Source organism: Sciurus vulgaris, assembly GCF_902686455.1.
Source record: "Sciurus vulgaris genome assembly, chromosome: 3".
Lineage (NCBI taxonomy): Eukaryota > Metazoa > Chordata > Mammalia > Rodentia > Sciuridae > Sciurus > Sciurus vulgaris.
Window position 1 is genome coordinate 37,838,033 of NC_136463.1, and position 18,293 is coordinate 37,856,325.

At 47.0% G+C, this 18,293-nt stretch overlaps 2 protein-coding genes across 2 annotated transcripts in view; both read left to right on the top strand.

Moving 5' to 3' along the window:
* The first annotated feature begins 353 nt into the window (after positions 1–353).
* Positions 354–6,855, top strand: LHX1 (LIM homeobox 1). The gene is made up of 5 exons (XM_079133064.1): positions 354–959; positions 2,855–3,081; positions 3,179–3,456; positions 4,742–4,907; positions 5,294–6,855. Exons 1-5 carry the CDS (start codon positions 790–792, stop codon positions 5,671–5,673), a joined length of 1,221 nt encoding a protein of 406 aa, XP_078989190.1. The 5' UTR covers positions 354–789; the 3' UTR covers positions 5,674–6,855.
* A 4,686-nt stretch (positions 6,856–11,541) lies between these two features.
* AATF (apoptosis antagonizing transcription factor) overlaps positions 11,542–18,293 on the top strand; it is a 110,273-nt gene continuing 103,521 nt past the window's right edge. The window contains exons 1-4 of the mRNA XM_079131514.1: positions 11,542–11,808; positions 12,831–13,022; positions 15,333–15,761; positions 16,223–16,360. Coding sequence (XP_078987640.1) covers positions 11,718–11,808; positions 12,831–13,022; positions 15,333–15,761; positions 16,223–16,360 — 850 coding nt within the window. The 5' untranslated portion in view covers positions 11,542–11,717. The remainder of the gene's footprint in view (positions 11,809–12,830; positions 13,023–15,332; positions 15,762–16,222; positions 16,361–18,293) is intronic.

Below are 18,293 nucleotides of genomic sequence, written 5' to 3' on the forward strand. Positions count from 1 at the left end.
ACTCTCCGTTTTCGATTGACACAAACACTTCTCCAAAAGGGGGAAACCTAACCAACAACAGCAATCGACAAGATCTCCTACGTTACCCTCCCTCCCACCTCCCCCTTCGGCCTACCCCCGCCCCCTCCCCCAGGCCCAGCGCGGGCGCCAGGCGCGTCTCAACCCGCTGCACTATGCCGGCAGTTTAGGATCCAAAGCTTCTCTACTCGTTTTGTTCTTTTCTTAAAACAAAAACAAACAAACAAACAAAAAAAAAAAGTGGGGGGAACCCCGGTGGTGGGCAGCCTGGGACGCACACACCCGCCTTCAGATCCCGACAAAAGCAGATGCACTTTGACTTCTGACAGCTCTACCTCAAGCCCGGAAAAAACTCAGCGGCGCTTTCCCCGCAACTCGTGCTCCGGGTGTCTTCCTCTTCTTTTCCGACTCCGTTTTATTTATTTCCGTTCCCGCGGCGGTTCTTGGTGACCTTCATTCCTCCGCGGACTCTGGGCAGAAGAGTCCTTTTCCCGCTCGCCTGAGACTCTCCTTTTCCTCGCCCGGGGAGCTGAGGGGGCGTTGTTCTCCCGGTGGCCCTGGGATTCCCGGGTCACACACCAGCGAGGCGCCCCTTGCCCCGCGTCAGCCTCCTTTCCCCCGTTTGGTTTCCTGTTGCGGGTTTTGGCTTGCACGGCCAAGTGAGTCTCCTCTTTTGGGAGGGGCTAGGGAGCTGTGCCGTCATCTTCGGGAGTCTACTTCGTCTCTACTTGCTCTTATCTCCCCGGGCCTCACCCGACCAAACCAAAGACCATGGTGCACTGTGCCGGCTGTAAAAGGCCCATCCTGGACCGCTTCCTCTTGAACGTGCTGGACAGGGCCTGGCACGTGAAGTGTGTCCAGTGCTGTGAATGTAAATGCAACCTGACCGAGAAGTGCTTCTCCCGGGAAGGCAAGCTCTACTGTAAGAACGACTTCTTCCGGTGAGTACTTCCCTCCCACGCCTCTGCTGCTCCCTCCCGGCGGGCCCTTCCTGGCCAGCTTCGGATCAGAGGTCAGCGTGGCTAAGGCAGCCGCGTTAGGAGCTGCTGCTGGAGAGGGCAGCCAAGACAGGCAGAAGCCTGCCTCTTCGCCAGCTGGCGCACTGAGAGCCCCGTGTAGCCGCTACCAGCGTCCTGGAAAGTGTGGGTCCAGGCTTTGCAGCACGTGCCTGGGAAGAAAGGGTGTGAGCCCGCCTCAGTCCAGAAGCCACTCCAGACTTGAAAAAGATAAGGCAGCTTCGGGTATTATAGCCCCAGTTCCTATTTTTCCCAAGCCAACTTCTCCAGCAACTGCATTCTCCGGGTCTCCCCGAATTGTACCTGCTCCAAGTCTTTTGCGACTGAGAGGTCTTGGCGGGAACCACGGAGGCTTTTGGGTGGAACGCCCCAGCCGCTAGCAGTGGTAGCAGCAATAAAGAACTCAGCCTTGAGACCAAACCTGCATGCCCAGTATTCGCCCCTAAACTGGACTGGTTTCTAAGTGCAGTCCTGGGCAAACTGATGCACTGTAGCATGAGAAGTGCCCCTAGGGTTTTTGTTTTTGTTTTTGTTTTCTGCATCCCCTGCTGGGGTTAGCTAGCAGTTCGGCCTTGGCCCAAAACTGACCCTGGCTGTGCGGAACAGGCTCCTCTTGGGAGCTCTCCTAGGAACTGTTCAGCCACAGTCCGGCACCTCCTTGTCCAAACCTGACAGGTTCCTGCTCATTAGAGCTATTAGACTGAGTTCTCTACTCCCTTTCTCTGTTCATCATTTTAATTGTATTTTCTTAAACTCGGTATTTTACCCTCTCATCCGCGCAAAACACACAAGTCATCTGAGAATAGGCACAAATATAAATTGAAATTCCACTGTGTGGGTTCGAAACCTCCCAGTATATTGGCTGACTTGGTCTCTGCTTTCTTTCAGGCTGTGGTGACATATCAAATTGATTGGGGTGGGGGGGTGCAGGGATCGAAGCCACATGAAATGCTCTGCCCACAGGCCCAGCAAGGGCAGTCCCCAATTCTGGTCCAGGACATGTGGTTCGGGTTTGCCAGGAACCCTAAAGCAAAGCCCTTTGCACGCTATTACCGGGAGGCTGCGCCTCAGAGCCTCCGCCTGCGCCGGGTTTCCTCTGCAATGACTGGATCGGAGTCAGAGGGCGGCGAACCATACCCGCTTCCAGCGGGCCCCTCAGGCCTGGCTCGCAGCAAAACTCAGCAAGGCGCCTAAAGCCGGCTCTGCCCCGCCGCTACCCCACTTGCGCCAATCTGCCAGGCTTTCGGCATGATCGTGGCAGCAGCCCACCTACTGCCACCAGGGATCTCTGCGGCTGTTTGCTTACCCACGGCCAGAATGGATCTTTACCGGTGCGCGGGTCCTTTTGTGGTGAAAGAGAGGCGATGCTAGGGAAGGACAGCAGCACTCTGAGCACGTACATATGGAGCCCTAATTCGAATTTGATTCCTCTGAATTTAATTGGAAAATGAGTGTTCTGGCCCCGAAACTCCCTGCCCCTGTGATCACCTTGCCGCCTTTTTCCAGGACTCTCTTTTTCCCTGAGATATCTCTGGGCCGTGAGGCTGGGGTTGCCAGCAATTTGGGTTCCTTCCTCTAACCGTGTATTTCCTCTCTCACTTTTCCCGGATGCCCCGCGCTCTCTCTTCCTGCCATCTCACCTGCACGATCTGCATTCTGTTCTTTGGCACGCTCTCATCTCCTTCCTATTTCTATTTCTCCCTTTCCCTCCCTCTCTTTCTCCTCTCTCCCATCCCTCCTTCCTCTACTTCTTTCTCCCGCTATTTTCTTTCTCCCATTCTCTGTCTCCCCCGCCCCTGGACAACCCCTACCCTCTGCAGATGTTTCGGTACCAAATGCGCCGGCTGCGCACAAGGTATCTCTCCTAGCGACCTGGTGCGGAGAGCGCGTAGCAAAGTGTTTCACCTGAACTGCTTCACCTGCATGATGTGCAACAAACAACTTTCCACCGGCGAGGAGCTCTACATCATTGATGAAAATAAGTTCGTCTGCAAAGAGGATTACCTAAGTAATAGCAGTGTCGCCAAAGAGAACAGTCTCCATTCTGGTGAGGCCCTAATTCCCAGCTGGTTAGGGGCGGGAGGGTCCTGAAGGGAGGGAAGGCCGACAAGGCCCTTGTTCACCCGCCCCTTTCCTTTCCTCAGCCACCACTGGCAGTGACCCCAGTTTATCTCCGGATTCCCAAGACCCATCGCAGGACGACGCCAAGGACTCAGAGAGCGCTAATGTGTCGGACAAGGAAGGGGGCAGCAACGAGAACGATGACCAGAATCTGGGCGCCAAGCGGAGGGGACCGCGCACTACCATCAAAGCCAAGCAGCTAGAAACGTTGAAGGCAGCCTTCGCTGCTACGCCCAAGCCCACGCGACACATCCGCGAGCAGCTGGCCCAGGAGACCGGCCTCAACATGCGTGTCATCCAGGTCAGAGTCCTGGCGTGCCACTCCTCCTCCCAGCCCCCAGGCCCACAGGACTACTCAGTGTACCCAGTCCAAGTCTGGGACCTCTCAGAGTGGAGGAGGGGAACGAATCCATGGTGGCTGGTAGGAGGTGGGAGGAGGCCAGACTGTGTGGAACCTTGAAAACGCTGATGCGTGGAACCTCAAGAAATCCCTCTTCTTCTCTCCATAGTGGTCATGGAGGGGGAGGGGAGTCAGACATCTAGCTGGTATAAGGCTAGAGGAGAGGACACTGTCAAACACCACAAGAACAGTTATGACCCCTCTTTCTGCCCATATACCCTCCGCTCACCACCACCCACACCATCAGGAAGGAGTGAAGAGGTTCCTGTGAACTACATAAACAAGCAGTTCTTCTAGTTTCTGCACATTTTCTTCAAGTCTCCAACTCCAACTTTGTGGGTCTCTTGCCCCATTTAGATAAGCCCCAGAGCAGAGACTTCCCCTCCAGAGAAAGATGGGGCGGTCCTGCCTGAGTGCATTCCGGAGTGGGATGGGGGAGGAGAGGCCATCTGGAGGCAACTGAGCCTGTGCCTTGGGAGGAGGTGAGAGGTGAGACCAGAGCAGTGGGAGTCTCTGACCCAAGGCTAGATGTGGGATCAAGATGCCTGGAAGCTCTGTGCCTGGGAGGTTCAGTGTACTTTTGCGAGTGTGTGGGGCAGGCCCTGAACCTCAGGCTCTTAGACCTCTGGGAGACTGTGCCAACCTGTGTGCATGAATACAGGGTTATGTGCCTGTGTCATTGCGATCACTACTGGTGAGTGTCAGTGGATAAGTATCTGTGGCAGAGAGTTTGTACGTAGGTGTGAAAAGAAGATTGTGATTTCGGTGTCACTACTCTTGGGAAACTGAGAGTCGGTAGGAAGCTTTCTGTGTCTCTTTCACTATCATGGGGTTGTGGGGAAAGTCGCTGCAAGAAACCGTGAAAAGGAAGCTGTGTGCATGATACTGTTTTGAAGAGGTTTAGTGTATATGTGTGTATAGCCCCTGAGAAGTTGTAACTGTGACAGTGTGGCTGTTGGAAACAATACGGCTGCACAACGCCCCCCAGTCGGGAATCCTGGCTACATCTGGCTCAGTGTCCCCTGTGCGGTCCTACTCAGAGACCCCATCACTGCTTTCATACCACGCCCGGGAAGCCCAGCATCGGCGAGCCGGGCAGTGGAGGGGTGAGGGGCTGGGTCCCTTAGCACACGCGACCTGGGGAGTGGAGTCTCCGCGGCTTCACTCCGCGGCATGTGTGTTTCAGGTCTGGTTCCAGAACCGGCGCTCCAAGGAACGGAGGATGAAGCAGCTGAGCGCGCTAGGAGCCCGGCGCCACGCCTTCTTCCGCAGTCCGCGCCGGATGCGGCCGCTAGTGGACCGCCTGGAACCGGGCGAACTCATCCCCAACGGCCCCTTCTCCTTTTACGGAGGTGGGTGCGCGGCCCAGTGGCAGGGCACCGTCAGGCCGGAACTGGCTTCGCTGGAAGCGGGTGGCAGCACGGGAGGCACCCCTTGCTTTCAGTAGAGAAGATTCAGGGAGAGAAGGCTGAAGGCTGGGGAATAAATCCGGGGGAGGTGGTGAGACGGAAAGTCAAATTCCTGACTTTGAGCCAGGAGGGTGAGCAGGTCGGGAGCAGCGGCCGTTTTTGCGCAAAAACCTCCTCCGTGTTCTCAGACCGGCAGGGTCCCCCCATAAACATCTAGTGCCCCCACCCTATGACCCTCCTGTGCTCGGTCACCCGCTCGCCTTCACACCCTTCCTGTTCTGACAGTCCCGGGACCCTGCCCTGACATCCTCCTCTCTGCCACTCCGCAGATTACCAGAGTGAGTACTACGGTCCTGGGGGCAACTACGACTTCTTCCCGCAAGGGCCCCCGTCTTCGCAGGCCCAAACACCAGTGGACCTACCTTTTGTGCCGTCTTCGGGGCCGTCCGGGACGCCTCTGGGAGGCCTGGAACACCCGCTGCCCGGTCATCACCCGTCCAGCGACGCGCAGCGGTTCACCGATATCCTGGCGCACCCCCCAGGGGACTCACCCAGCCCGGAGCCCAGCCTGCCCGGGCCTCTGCACTCCATGTCGGCTGAGGTCTTCGGGCCCAGCCCGCCCTTCTCCTCACTGTCGGTTAACGGCGGGGGGAGCTACGGAAACCACCTGTCTCACCCCCCTGAAATGAACGAGGCGGCCGTGTGGTAGCGGGGTCTCTCACGGTTCGTGGAGTTCGTGGTTGTACAGAAATGAACTTTTATTTAAGAAAAATAGGGGGAAAAACATAAAAAGCAAGCCTTCTGCCCCACTTCTCCAGCCTCGGGGACCATTCTTGGTCTGGGGAGACCAGATGGGAAAGGGGGACACAAATAGGATCCAAATCCGCTTCGAGGCGGGACTGGGATGTGCGCACTGGATGGCAAGATTCAGAACTGGGGCTCCGAATGTGAAATGCAGAACTCTCCCCACCAGGACCGGTATCACTGGATAGACTCCGCAGGCATGTGCCTCTGGCCGACGGGCGGCAGAAAGACATCGTGACAGCCGCAGGCGCGCTCAGCCATTGGTGATGCCCGGAGCCGTGGGGAGGGAGGCTGTGAGGCGCGCAGCCAGGTGAGGGAGGCGAAGACGCCCGGCGCGCTCCTGGGCCAGCCCCGAGTGTTCGGGCCCTGAGATATCCCTTATTAGTGTTGTCTCAGAGTTCAGCGACAGCGACAACAAACTCTTATAGCTTCAGAAACACCGACCTGCTGTGCATCAGGTGGGACTATATATATATTTTTTGTCTCTCTGGGTTTTTGTTTTTTGTTGTTGCCAAAATTGCAAAATTCTAAATGTAAAGCCCTCAGTATCAACTCTTCTACCTTCACAAAGCTCTACACACAGAGATACACACAAACACACTGGATAGGATGGTCTTCCGCCAGACCTCTCAGTAAAATGACTTGAACATCGGCTGTACAAGAAAAGTATTCTACCTTTACACACAAAAGTTAAAAAAAAAAAAAAAAGACTATTGAACTAAAAACAGTCAACTGTTTACGTATAATGTTAAATTCAGGAGTTCAGTGTTTTACTAATATAACCTGTTTTGAAACCTCTTGTTCAAAAACAATGTTTTGAGCAATCAACCAAAATTGTTATTTTTTTTTTTCCTGTAGATGTTCTGACAGATTTGCAGGGCTTGCGGCTCACTGTGCTAGTATGTAAAAAGGTGTTGTTTACGCGAGGCAAAGAAAACATGATATTCAGACAGTTGCCAAATAGAGTAATTATAGCACAAATACTGTAAAGGTGCCTGGCACCAGCAACCTGAGAAAGTGTTAAAAAAACAAAAGTGTTACAAGGTTTAAAAAAAACATCTTTGCTAATTTTTAGTCCTGTTGAACATTCATGGAATTGTTAATATGACTTATATAGACCCACACAGGTTTTATTTTTGTGTCTTTAAAATAAAAGTCCAAAATATTTAAATTTTATGGTCAAATATGCAGTCAACAGCTGCTACTTTTTTCTTCATATATTAAATTTCTCATATGTCTTTTATTGTTCTAATAAACCTAAGCTTGTGTGACCTCCAGTGCATATTAGACCATTCACTGTATGAAAGAAAACATGTTGAATAAATTTGTGAGTTTTTAATAAAAATAGAAAACCTGATGTTTAGATAATTGGTGTGGTATTTGATGATTTCAATAACTAGAGGGAAGCCCTGAGGGGTGCTGACTGGGTCTCCAAAGCCAGGAGAAGAGAAGCAGGATTGGGTGATGCATATGGTTTTGCCTTGGCTGTAGCAGAACTCCTCTACTAATGCTAGCCAAGCTTTACTCCGTGGCTTCCTGCTGCTATTAAATACAGATTTGCACTCTGTGGATTTAACTGATACAGTTGGAGAGATATTTGCTGATACATTAATATAGAATTTAAAATAGAAATCAAATCCCTGGCTAAAAAATGAGTGGTCCCAGCCTGTGATTAGGCATGAGATCCAGAGCATTCTCTCTCCCCTTCTCCCTGAACATGCAAAACTGGACTTGGAAATGTCAGATACTTGTAAATATAGTTAGAGGTGTTACTCTTTAGTTACAATTCCTTTTCCATAGTAATCCTACTTTCTAATTTGGGGGTTTGAAAGATAATGTAAAATGAATGCAGAGTATAACTAGAAATGAAATACTTTAATCCCTTTCACAGAACTGATATGAAATGGTTATTTTATAGTATTTGTTACATATGAAGTGCCCCAGAAGGAAAACTATTTTGTCTGGCACAAGATACATAGTAAGTTTCTCTGAAAGATGAAGAATAATAACTAATAGAAAAATCAAATTTCAACTGGGAATTGCCAGTAGATTCTGAAAAGTAGTTCAATTCCTTCCAAACCTTCATTAGAAATGGAAGGAATTTGAATATTTTATCCATTATGAAATACTTGTGCTTGGGTCTATGTATGTGTTTTAATATCAGAGGCTATTAGAGGTCCAGAATTTCCTTTCCATATCACCAGATTTCAGTTTGGATTATTTATTTGCTTGTTTTTTAAAAATCAAAGTTTTTACATTAAATAGTATATAATTCCCAGTACTGTTTTCATATTTTGTTAAGACACAGCCAAGTTTACCTTTCCTGCAGAGAAGCCTTTAAAATAAGCAATATTTCACTGCATCTCTATGATGGCTTATCAAATGCTAGAGGGGGCACTATCAGGGAGGAATCTGGCAGTGTTCTTTCAGAAATTAAAAAAAAATATATGAAATACAAGGGAGACTTTTCAAATTCCTATCCTCTGCATACACCACATTTTCTTCATCTGCTTTATATGCGATCACTGAATCGGCTTGTTTTTGCCTTTTTCGCATTTATATACATTAAATCATAGCTAACTTATTCATTACAGCCACCACCTCTATCCCCGCCCCCTTAAAGACATTCATTTAACTGAACGTATGCTCATCGGGAGGCCGCATTTTCCTATCAAGGCTGCTGAATTATTTAGCAGCTTTATTGTGGTATCCGGGTATTTGATAAGGAGCGTTTCAGAGTTGGGTACGCGGCGTGGATTCAATTCTAACTCCGTGGCAGTCGCGCAGTCTTTCCTCTCCGCTAGGTATTGTGATACCTGGCGAGTACCCGAACAGGTGGCAATGCTTAGCAGTCTAATTTGATGCCGAAGGTCCTGGAAGAAAAGTTCGAGAAATGGCAGGGGCTAATCCCCTTCTCATCAACGCCGCGCTGCCCACTTCTTGCCCTGAAGTGAAGGAAAGCGCTGCACTGTTCCCACGCGGAGCTCCCGGGAGAGACGCGCCAGCGGAAGAGAAGCAGCACTGCGGTCCCCTCTTGCCCGGGAGGTCAGCCTCCTCTCAGGCCCAGCTTGGCAACCTGGTTTCTCCCTGCGGCCATCTTAAGGTCGCCACCTCTACGCCTCCTGCCATCTGCCCTCAGGGTTCCAGCGGCGGGAAGCTGCCATCCGCGCTGGGCGAAGGAGCTTTTGAAACTCACCCATCCAACTTCTACCGGCTGACTAGCCAAAGCTGGGCGACAGCTTTGGTGCGGGACAAGGTGGGGAAAGACTATTCGGAAAACCTGGACAAGCATCGCCACGAGTCTGGGACCTGGGGTTTGATGGAGTCTGAGAAGAGAGACAGATTGGGACCTGGTTTCCCTAAACTTAAAACTTCTGGTCAAGTGCGAATAGTCATTCTTCTTGGACAATTGTTGGGGGGGGGATGTCTAATGTCACCTCTGCCCACCCTCTGGTGCTCCTTACATCTGCCTGCCACTTTGCAGCTAACTCTTAGTTATCAGAGGGATTGTGAACCAGGAGAACCTCCTGCCTTCTCTCCTCAGGACAGACTGTTCTTTTGGAAGAATGCTCTCTTTTATTTTCATCTCTCTGCTCACCTCATCTGCTCTCATTTCTAGAGCACTCAGAGGAGGAAATTTCTTCTAGGGAGGTATAGTCTGAAAAACTCCCTCCTGTAGTCCACCCTCTATCTCCACCCCACCCATCTTGATATGGCAGTCCTTTCCCTTCATCTCAAGAAACTAAAATGCAATCAGGGAGGGACCCCCCAGATGGAGCATTTGAGAGGTTCCTCTTCTAAATCCGTGTCTTCTTTCAGTTGTATCTGAAGTCCTAGAATTCTTTCTTCTAATTTCTTACCCTCAGTATGGGGTAAGGACAAGCAGGGGGAGCATTTTGGGAAGGTTCATGACAGGAGTGCTCTTAATTCTTTCCTAAGAAGTCTTCCTAAGACAATACAGATCAGGACAGAGGAGGGAGAGTAGTTAAGCAGGTCTTGGGCATTTTCTGCTGAGTGTTTGCCCAGCACAGCCCCATATGGGCTACCAGTGTCCTATTTGCATTATATTTAGAGGAGGTTTTTGCTCTGCCTCACGTCCCTCTCCCTTTTTTCCTTGCTCCCCATCTGGAAGACCAGATTTCTACACACTATTAGTGCCTCAAATAGAAAGGGAACAGGATTGGGGGAGTTTGTTTCCCAAACGTAGGATAGGAGAAACATTTTTGAAGCCCAGGATAATAGCACCTTGTGGAGAACTGAAGAGTATATTTTTGCTCTGAGGCCCAGATGGAGGTACAAGACTGCAATTATACAGGATACATTTAAAAACAAAACTTTTACTCATAGCCTGAGTTTTCTCACAGATAGTAAAAAGAGGTTTTCTTCACCTGAGTCCTCTGCAGAGCTTGGCCTTCTTTCCCTTCCATATCTGAGGGGTTTACTCTAGGACAGGTTCTCCTTCCTCTTTGCAGTCATGGTTGACTTCATTGAAGAGCCACCTAGGACAGGGACATGCGGAGGGACTAAAGCAGTGTCCTCTCATTGCTTGACTCTGAGGGCATATGAAGATTGAAAGTCAGGGACCCTCTCTTCCTATGGGTTCTGACACAGAAGGCATTGTGGAGTTGAGTTGCTCAGGTTGTTCAGCTGTGGGATCCAAATGACCTGAACAGTACTCAATAAGGGGCATTGCCCCTTCTTAATGTATCACTAATGTCTTTTTTCTGGATCCTTTTGAGGCAGTTTTTCTATTTAGCCGGTTCTAGGTCTTTACAAGTGACCTCCTACAGATACTGGAAGGATAGACCACTTTGTAGTCAGACTTATCATTTTTTATGGAAGTTTATGTTTACATGTTTGTCTGTCCCCCTAGGCTGATCACTGTGGTACAGAAGCTAACTTACTCATCTTGTATCTCATCTAGCAGTGCCTGCCACACAGTGGGCAGTCAAGGAAAACTCAGTGAAGAGAAGACATTGTAAAGGGATTGTATCTATCCATGTGTCTGGGTGCAATTGTACCTATTCTATTAAATCTTTATATTTTGAGTCTTCCCCTCCAAAAGTGGACCAGAGTTTTTAAATGTTTTGCATCTGTGCATCAGTTTCAGGTGTCTGAATATTCCTTTATCTCTCTAAGTAGCAAAGACATCAAATACCGAGTGTACACTAGAATAATCCCCAATTCACTCCTTTTCCTTGCTCAGGCAAGGCTGCTTGGAAAGCTACAGAAACAATCTCTATTTGTGCACACAGTAATTACTTATTATTCCTATTAATAAAGATCCCAGTAGTTTGCCTCCACTTACACATGTACATCCCTGACGTAGGATTCCCATATCCCAGCCACCTAGGGGCGGGAGGCGTGTTCCCGGACTCAGATTCCTCTAAATTATGAAAAGTCAAATCTGTTTTGGGTCGCAGTGTATGCGTGTCTGAGTATGCACCGGAGGTTCGAGAAGCTTACCCTTTACTGTTTCCTTCTTCCCAAAGCAGCCACCGTGGGCCACGGTTACACTACGCTTTATTCCTAAACGAACCTCACACAAAGCTTGAGGCGTATTTTGTGCAAGGGCACAAGGGCTGCGCGCAACGCAATCACAGCTCAGAGCCAGAGGCGGTCACGTGCCATCGCGCGCTCCCGCGCTTCTCAACACGCCACCTCGACGCACGCGCACGCGCACACGCGTTCGAAGGGCCACAATCCCTTCTGCTTTCCGCGCGCTTCCGCCTTCATCCTAGCAACGCCCGTAGTGACACGGCAGGCCCCACCCCCTCCCGCGCGCGCCTCCCGGAAGTTGCCGGTCTGGAGCTGAGCGCCTGGCTCCGCGGGGTCCCTGAGTGTTGCGGCGAAGTGTCTGCGCGAGAGCTTCTGGCTTGGGAGAGAGCTTTTGAGCAGGGGCTTGGGCCTCACTTTCACGTGCACAGCGCGTCCCCGGACCTGGTGACAATGGCGGGGACGCAGTCCCTGGCCCTGCAACTGGAACAGTTGTTGAATCCGCGACCGCGAGAGGCGGATCCTGAGGCCGACCCGGAGGAGGGTGAGGCCTGACAGGCGGGCCACGTGTCGGGCTGTGGGCTCTGTCTAGCGGTGGTCGGGGTGGTGTATGAGGGGTTTGTAGCCGTGCCTCGCCGCCTTTCCTACTCTTTTAGAGAAAAATTGCCTCCCGTTAGGGTTGCCCCCGAGCACGGAAGGAGGACTTCGGCTTCTTTTGACCCGCACTGTGAATTTGATGCCCCAGTGGGTGGGTGATTCCGGACTCATACCCAGCACTCCCACGAAGAGCTGGATAAAGTTGGTCGAGGGCTGTTGGAGGGAGCCAAAGTGTGGTAGCCGGCCCGTGGCAGGTTGGAAATTATCTTTCAGGATGCCTTATTGGCTTTGACCTTTGGTGGAAGGAAGAAGTCTCATCAGTTTTTGTTGTCTGAACTCTGGTTACCTCTAAAAACTTGCTTGGAGAAGGAAGGAAAAAGTAGTATTCCCTGGTTCTGTTTAAGCCTCTTTAGGTCTCAAGATGCTCGCTCAGGGGTTGACAACATATCACTGTTCTGTAAGCTGGGATGTTCAGGGTCTAGCTGGGAATAATCCTACTTTAGACTTGGGTCAGAGAAGTGTGAGGAAGAGATAATAATGAGGGATAAATGTGAGTGCTGAACCGTGCCTTAGGAATATCAGTTGAAGGAACCCAGAGCTGCAGGGTTAGGATAGGGAGAGAAAAACTCCCTGAGAGATGGGATGGAGTGAAGATAAAACTTGATGACTGATTTAAGATATTGGAGCCACTGTAGCACATGCAAGAGGAATTAGACTAATTTTATAGGACCCAAGATAGTAAATATAAATATAGATATGTATTTACTATTAGATATAAGGAGTCAGCTTTCTGTTTAGAAACATCAATAAGACAGTGATCCACCTGGAGAAGTAATGCGCTCCCTATTCCTGGAACTTGGTTGGGATTTTGTAGAGGATATTCAAGCATGAATTCAAAGAGTTTAACAGAGTTCCTGTTAATGTTCTTCCTAACCTGAGACTCTGATTACTTTTCCCTCTCCTGCTCAGCCACTGCTGCCAGAGTGATTGACAGGTTTGATGAAGGGGAAGATGGAGAAGGTGATTTCCTGGCAGTGGGTAGCATTAGAAAACTGGCATCAACCTCCCTTTTGGACACAGACAAAAGATATTCTGGCAAGACGACCTCTAGGAAAGCTTGGAAGGAAGACCATTGGGAGCAGACTCTATCAGGTTCATCGGGTGAGTAGATTATTTGCATGAAGCTCTTTCTTCCCTAATTTTTCAGGGTAAATCTTTTTTTTTTTTATGTTCTGCATATGTTTGTGCCCCTACCTATTATCTTACAAGAGACCATTAACTTGGTATTTGGAAGGGAACTAGAAGTTACTTCATTTCACTTCATCAGGAATCTAAAACCCAGAGTGATCAAGTTGCTATACTCAGGTTCATATTAATGGTTCACCCTAAAATGGTGTGAAAGAAAAGGTGATGCATATTGGAAAGGATTATGTGTCAAAGAAACATGGTATCTAATGAGCATACTTGGCTCAGTTGTGACCCTCTTCCTTCAGTTTTTCAGGTCTTAAATTGACTACTATATAGTATCAGTTATTTGTGAAATTCATCTTTTGCCCTTGTAAGAATATGCTTTCCTCTTCCCTGCGAAAATGTTGGGAGGATATGAACTTACAGCTTTAAAGAATTATAAGTTGCTCATGGTGGAAGAAGGGACTGGATACGGTGATTATTTAGGATACCATTTTTTTTCCTTTTCAGTGGTGCCATGTTGAGAATCCTCAGACAGTATAAAAAGAACTGTCATTTGAGTTAAGATATCTATGATTTAATCCTTGATGTAATTCTTGGAGCTTCTGATAGGCTCATTTCATATTCTTTGTCCAGAGACTGATAAAGGGACCAGTCATGAGACAAATATGTTTATAGAACTTTTACCATGTGTCAGCCACTGTGGACCTGAGAGCCTGGAACACAGTATATCTTCAAAAACTATTGTCACCATTATTATCACCTGTATCTTTTTATTTAATACTCCCAGTAGCTCAAGAAGTTGCTATTTTTTAATCCCCATTTTACAGACAAGGAAAGTGAGGGGCCAGTTGGTTAAATAACTTTTTCAGTGTCATACAGTTATTAAGTGGAAGAGCCAGGATTCAAATAAGACAGTCTGATTCTAAGTTCTATAACCTTTTTAAATTTTTTGTGGTACTAGGGATTGAACCCAAGGGTGCTCTACTACTGAGTTATATCCCCAGCCCTTTTTTATTTTCCATTCTTTTTTTTTTTTTTGCGGTGCTGGGGATTGAACCCAGGGCCTTGTGCTTGCAAGGCAAGCACTCCTTTTTTGTTTTGAGGCAGAGTCTTGCTTAGTTGACCAGGATGGCTTTGAACTTGTGATCCTCTTGCCTCCCCACCTGAGTAGCTGAGCCCAAGTTCTACATTCTTAACAACTGAATGTTTTGAGTCTGAAAAATGGTATACCTTTAAAGAATTTAAAGGATTATTTGATGGTTTTGCACTTAGTTTTTGTATTTATATGTACATTTCTTGCAGTGCTGGGAATTGAACTCAGGACCTTGCACATGTTAGGCATGTACTCTGTCACTGAGCTACATCCGCAGCCTGTGTGTGTGTGTGTTTTTTTTTTTTTTTTTTTTTTTTTTTACTTTTTTGTACCAGGGATTGAACCTAGGGGTGCTTAACCCTTTTTTTAAGTTTTGAGACAGAATCTTGCTAAGTTGCTGAGTCTGGCCTCAAATTTGGTGATCCTTATGCGTCAGCCTGCTGAGTTACTGTGATTACATGCGCCACCATATCTTTTATTTTATTTTTTTGGTACTAGGGATTGAACCCAGGAGCACTTAACCACTGAGCCACATTTCCAGCCCTTTTTAATATTTTATTTAGAGACAGGGTTTCACTGAGTTGCTTAGGGCTTTTCTAAGTTGCTGAGGCTAACCTTGAACTCACAATCCTCCTACTTCAGCCTCCTGAGCCACTGGGATTACAGGCATGTGCCACTGCACCCAGCTTGTATATCTCTTTAAAGAAGTACTTAAGACCCATCATGTTTTCATAAAATCTTTATTTTATTGAAGAAGGTTATATTTTATTTTATTTTGAGACAGAGTCTTACTAAATTGCCCAGTCTGTTCTTGAACTTGTGGTTCTCCTGCCTCAGCGTCTTAAGTAGCTGGAATTATAGGCATATGTGATCACACCCAGCTTCCTTATATTCTTAAATTCACTTGCCCCAGAGTTAATATTTGTCTCTCCTTTGGGTTGTTGAAGTTTTGTCAAAGCACTTTCAATTCTTCCTTGTAGAATCTCACCTTAGAGTTAGATCCATGTTCTGTTTACTTTTGTTTACCATAGCATTTTAGATGTAGTAATAAATATTTGTTGAATTGTGTACAATAACAAAATTTTTCCCCTAATAGATGCTAAGTTCTTAAGTTGAAATGAAAGATGTGGCCTGTTGTTTTTCTCCAGGTAACACCCATTTTTTTTCCCCCCTCTCTTCTGGTTCAGATGATGAAATACCTGATGAGGAAGGGTCTGGAGATGGAGATTCAGAGGGACTGGATCTTGAGGAATCTGATGAGGATGACATGAGTGCTGCTGAGGAACAGGACGCTGAGGACGATGGGGAGAACAGTCTGGCAGGGAGGAAGAAAAGCAAAAGCCACTCTGCAAAAACACCAGGCTTCAGTTTCCAGAGCATTCGTGACTTTGAGAAATTTGCCAAGGGGATGGATGACCTTGGGAGCAGTGAGGAGGAGGAAGATGAAGAGGAGAGTGGCATGGAAGCAGGGGACCTTGAGGAAGACAGGGAGGATGAGAGTGAGGAAGACAGGGCTGGAGACAAGAGCAGTGAAGGTGATGGTGTGGTGATGACCTTCTCCAGCATCAAGGTTTCTGAGGAAGTGGAGAAAGGAAGAGCTGTGAAAAATCAGATAGGTTTGTATGTGGTTTTGTTGGTTACTTGTTTTTCAAAGTATTTGCATTCTGGCTACTTTTTTTTGTTGTTTGATTTTGGCTGGTCTGTCTCTTTGGTGTTCTTCCAATTAGTTTGTGACATGCCTCACTTACCCAAAGGCCTAAAGCCCTGTTCCTCCATGCTTAGCCAGCCGTTTCTGCACTGAGCTGCTTAGCTGGTTCTGCTCTAGTACTTGTGGCAACTATGGAAGATTGAAGAGGAGAGTGTTTTCTCCTTTCCTTGGGCTTTACATTTCCCTTTCTTAGAGCAAATATTTGCTTCCAAGATAGGGAATTTATTTCCTAGAATAAAGAATATTTCCATGGCATGAAACTGATAAAGCTGTGTTGCTTAGAGACTGGCATGATTTCCTTTCCTTCCGCTATCCCTATCCCAGAAGATTTTGTAACTCGGGTGGGGTCCTCTTCTCTTTTTTTCTTAGCACTGTGGGACCAACTCTTGGAAGGAAGGATCAAACTACAAAAAGCTCTGTTGACAACCAATCAGCTGCCTCAACCAGATGTTTTTCCTGTTTTCAAGGACAAAGGTGGCCCAGAATTTGCCAGCGCCTTAAAAAATAGTAAGATTGCTTATCCCATATTGGGATACTTAGAACCACTGAGGTACATTGGGATATATTGCGATTGATATAAAGGAAGAAGAGGATATTTTATTTTAATGATATTATGGCATAGAACAGTGGTTTCTGCTCCTCTTCTAAAAAGTAATATAATCCATTTATTAAATGACACTGTTGATTGAAATGGATTGGGTGCTTTACCCTTGTCTGTTCTACTTTCTTCTTGCCTGCTCTTGCCTCCCATTCTCAGTTTCTTCTTTTATTTGGGGATGGGTACTAGATAGAATTGAATTCAGGGGCACTCTACCACTTAGTTACATCCCCAGCCCTTTTTATTATTTTTTATTTTGAGACATAGTCTCACTATGTTGCCTGGGCTGGCAATGAACTTGTGATCCTCCTGCCTCAGTCTCCTTGCTGGCTTTTAGTTACTTCTTTAATGCTTAGCGAACCCACTGGTATAGAACAAAAGGCAGAGGATGAGTGATTAAACTCAGTTCATTTAAGTGGTTTGTATCATGTATTTAAAAGATGCCTTCCTTTGGGAGGTTTTTAGAATACCATGCTAAGGTGATCTTAGATCTTCCTTTGGGGGAGAAATAAGTTTTGGAAGAAAATTGCTGAGCTATAAAGTCAAAGAATTCTAGGGAGAAAAGAAATTTAGAGATTATTTGATTCCAAATTCCTTCATTTTATAGATGAGAGAACTGAGTCCCAGAGAAAATGAATTGCCCAAAGTTACAGAACTTGTTCATGAATGGCAGAGACAAAACTCCAGCTTTTCTGCCTCATGATCTAGGAGTCTTCCACACTGCCTCCTGTGTGCCCAGTGGCACTGAAGGACTGGGCACAGGGAGATTTGGGGTGAGTGCTCTGTGGTTGGCATCTTATTTTGTATTTGCATGCTTAGACTTAGTATTTTCATTTGCTCTTTAAAACTAAGTCCAGGTCTGCTGACACACTCCAATAGTCCCAGCTACCTGGGAGGCAGAGGCAAGAGGATACCTTGAGGCCAGGGTAGCCACATGGCAAGACCTTGTCTCAAAAATTTTTTAAAAAAATTACAGAGTTAAGAGTTGCAAGGGACCTTGGGAGGATATCTAATTTGGCATCTGCCTCTATGTGCAACCTCCTTAAGCCATTTAAAGTACATGTATAGGATTTCTAGGATAGGGTATTTTGTGATTGTTTAGTATATAGGAGAATATCTGGTTTAATTTGGAATGACTTCTTAGGGTCCAGTTGTTAGTTTTTGTGTCCTGCCATACTTGAAGTTTGTTTCCTTTATGAAAAGCCTGGGCAGTCCTTCCAAAACTCTCCTGTATCTACTGTGAGGGTGGGTCTTTTTTACCCCCTGCCCCAGCTTTCTTTTCCTTCTTTCTCAAAAGAGATGATATCCTGAAGGTTTTACATTTTTTGAGATTTTTGGAGCATTCTCTGCTATTTTTAATGCCCTAGTACCCTAATTTCTGGAATGCCTGTGAATGAGATGTAAACTGCTCTGGATTTAATGTCTTAAATTTTTATAAGGCCTTTTCCATTTTGTCATTCACTATTATTCTTATTTGAGTTTTTTTTTTTCCTTTTTAAAAAAATTCATCTTAAAATATAGATATTTTAAGGATTAGCATCAGGCATAACAGACACATTCTTATTTTTGGATTGAATACAATTTAGTTCCTTTAGCCATTGATCATTTAAATTTTGTTGTATAATATTTCTGATCATTTTAGTCTGTCTTTTTTTGTATGTAACCAGTTGCCTTTTTGCCTCATTGGTGAACTTGGTTAATCTGACAAATGTCTATTAGTTTGACAGGGTGGCTTGTGGTAGAGGAAGAAGAAAAGAATGCTTGGTGTCACATTTGGAGAGGATGGGGAGCTCTATAATACCTAGAATTTCTGTGAACATTTTCTTGGCTACATTATTCTGG

Coding starts and splice junctions, on each gene's coding strand:
- LHX1 (XM_079133064.1), top strand. CDS start 790: ATGGTGCACTGTGCCGGCTGTAAAAGGCCCATCCTGGACCGCTTCCTC. Junction 3,457..4,741: donor TCAACATGCGTGTCATCCAG/GTCAGAGTCCTG, acceptor TGTGTGTTTCAG/GTCTGGTTCCAGAACCGGCG. Junction 4,908..5,293: donor CCCCTTCTCCTTTTACGGAG/GTGGGTGCGCGG, acceptor GCCACTCCGCAG/ATTACCAGAGTGAGTACTAC.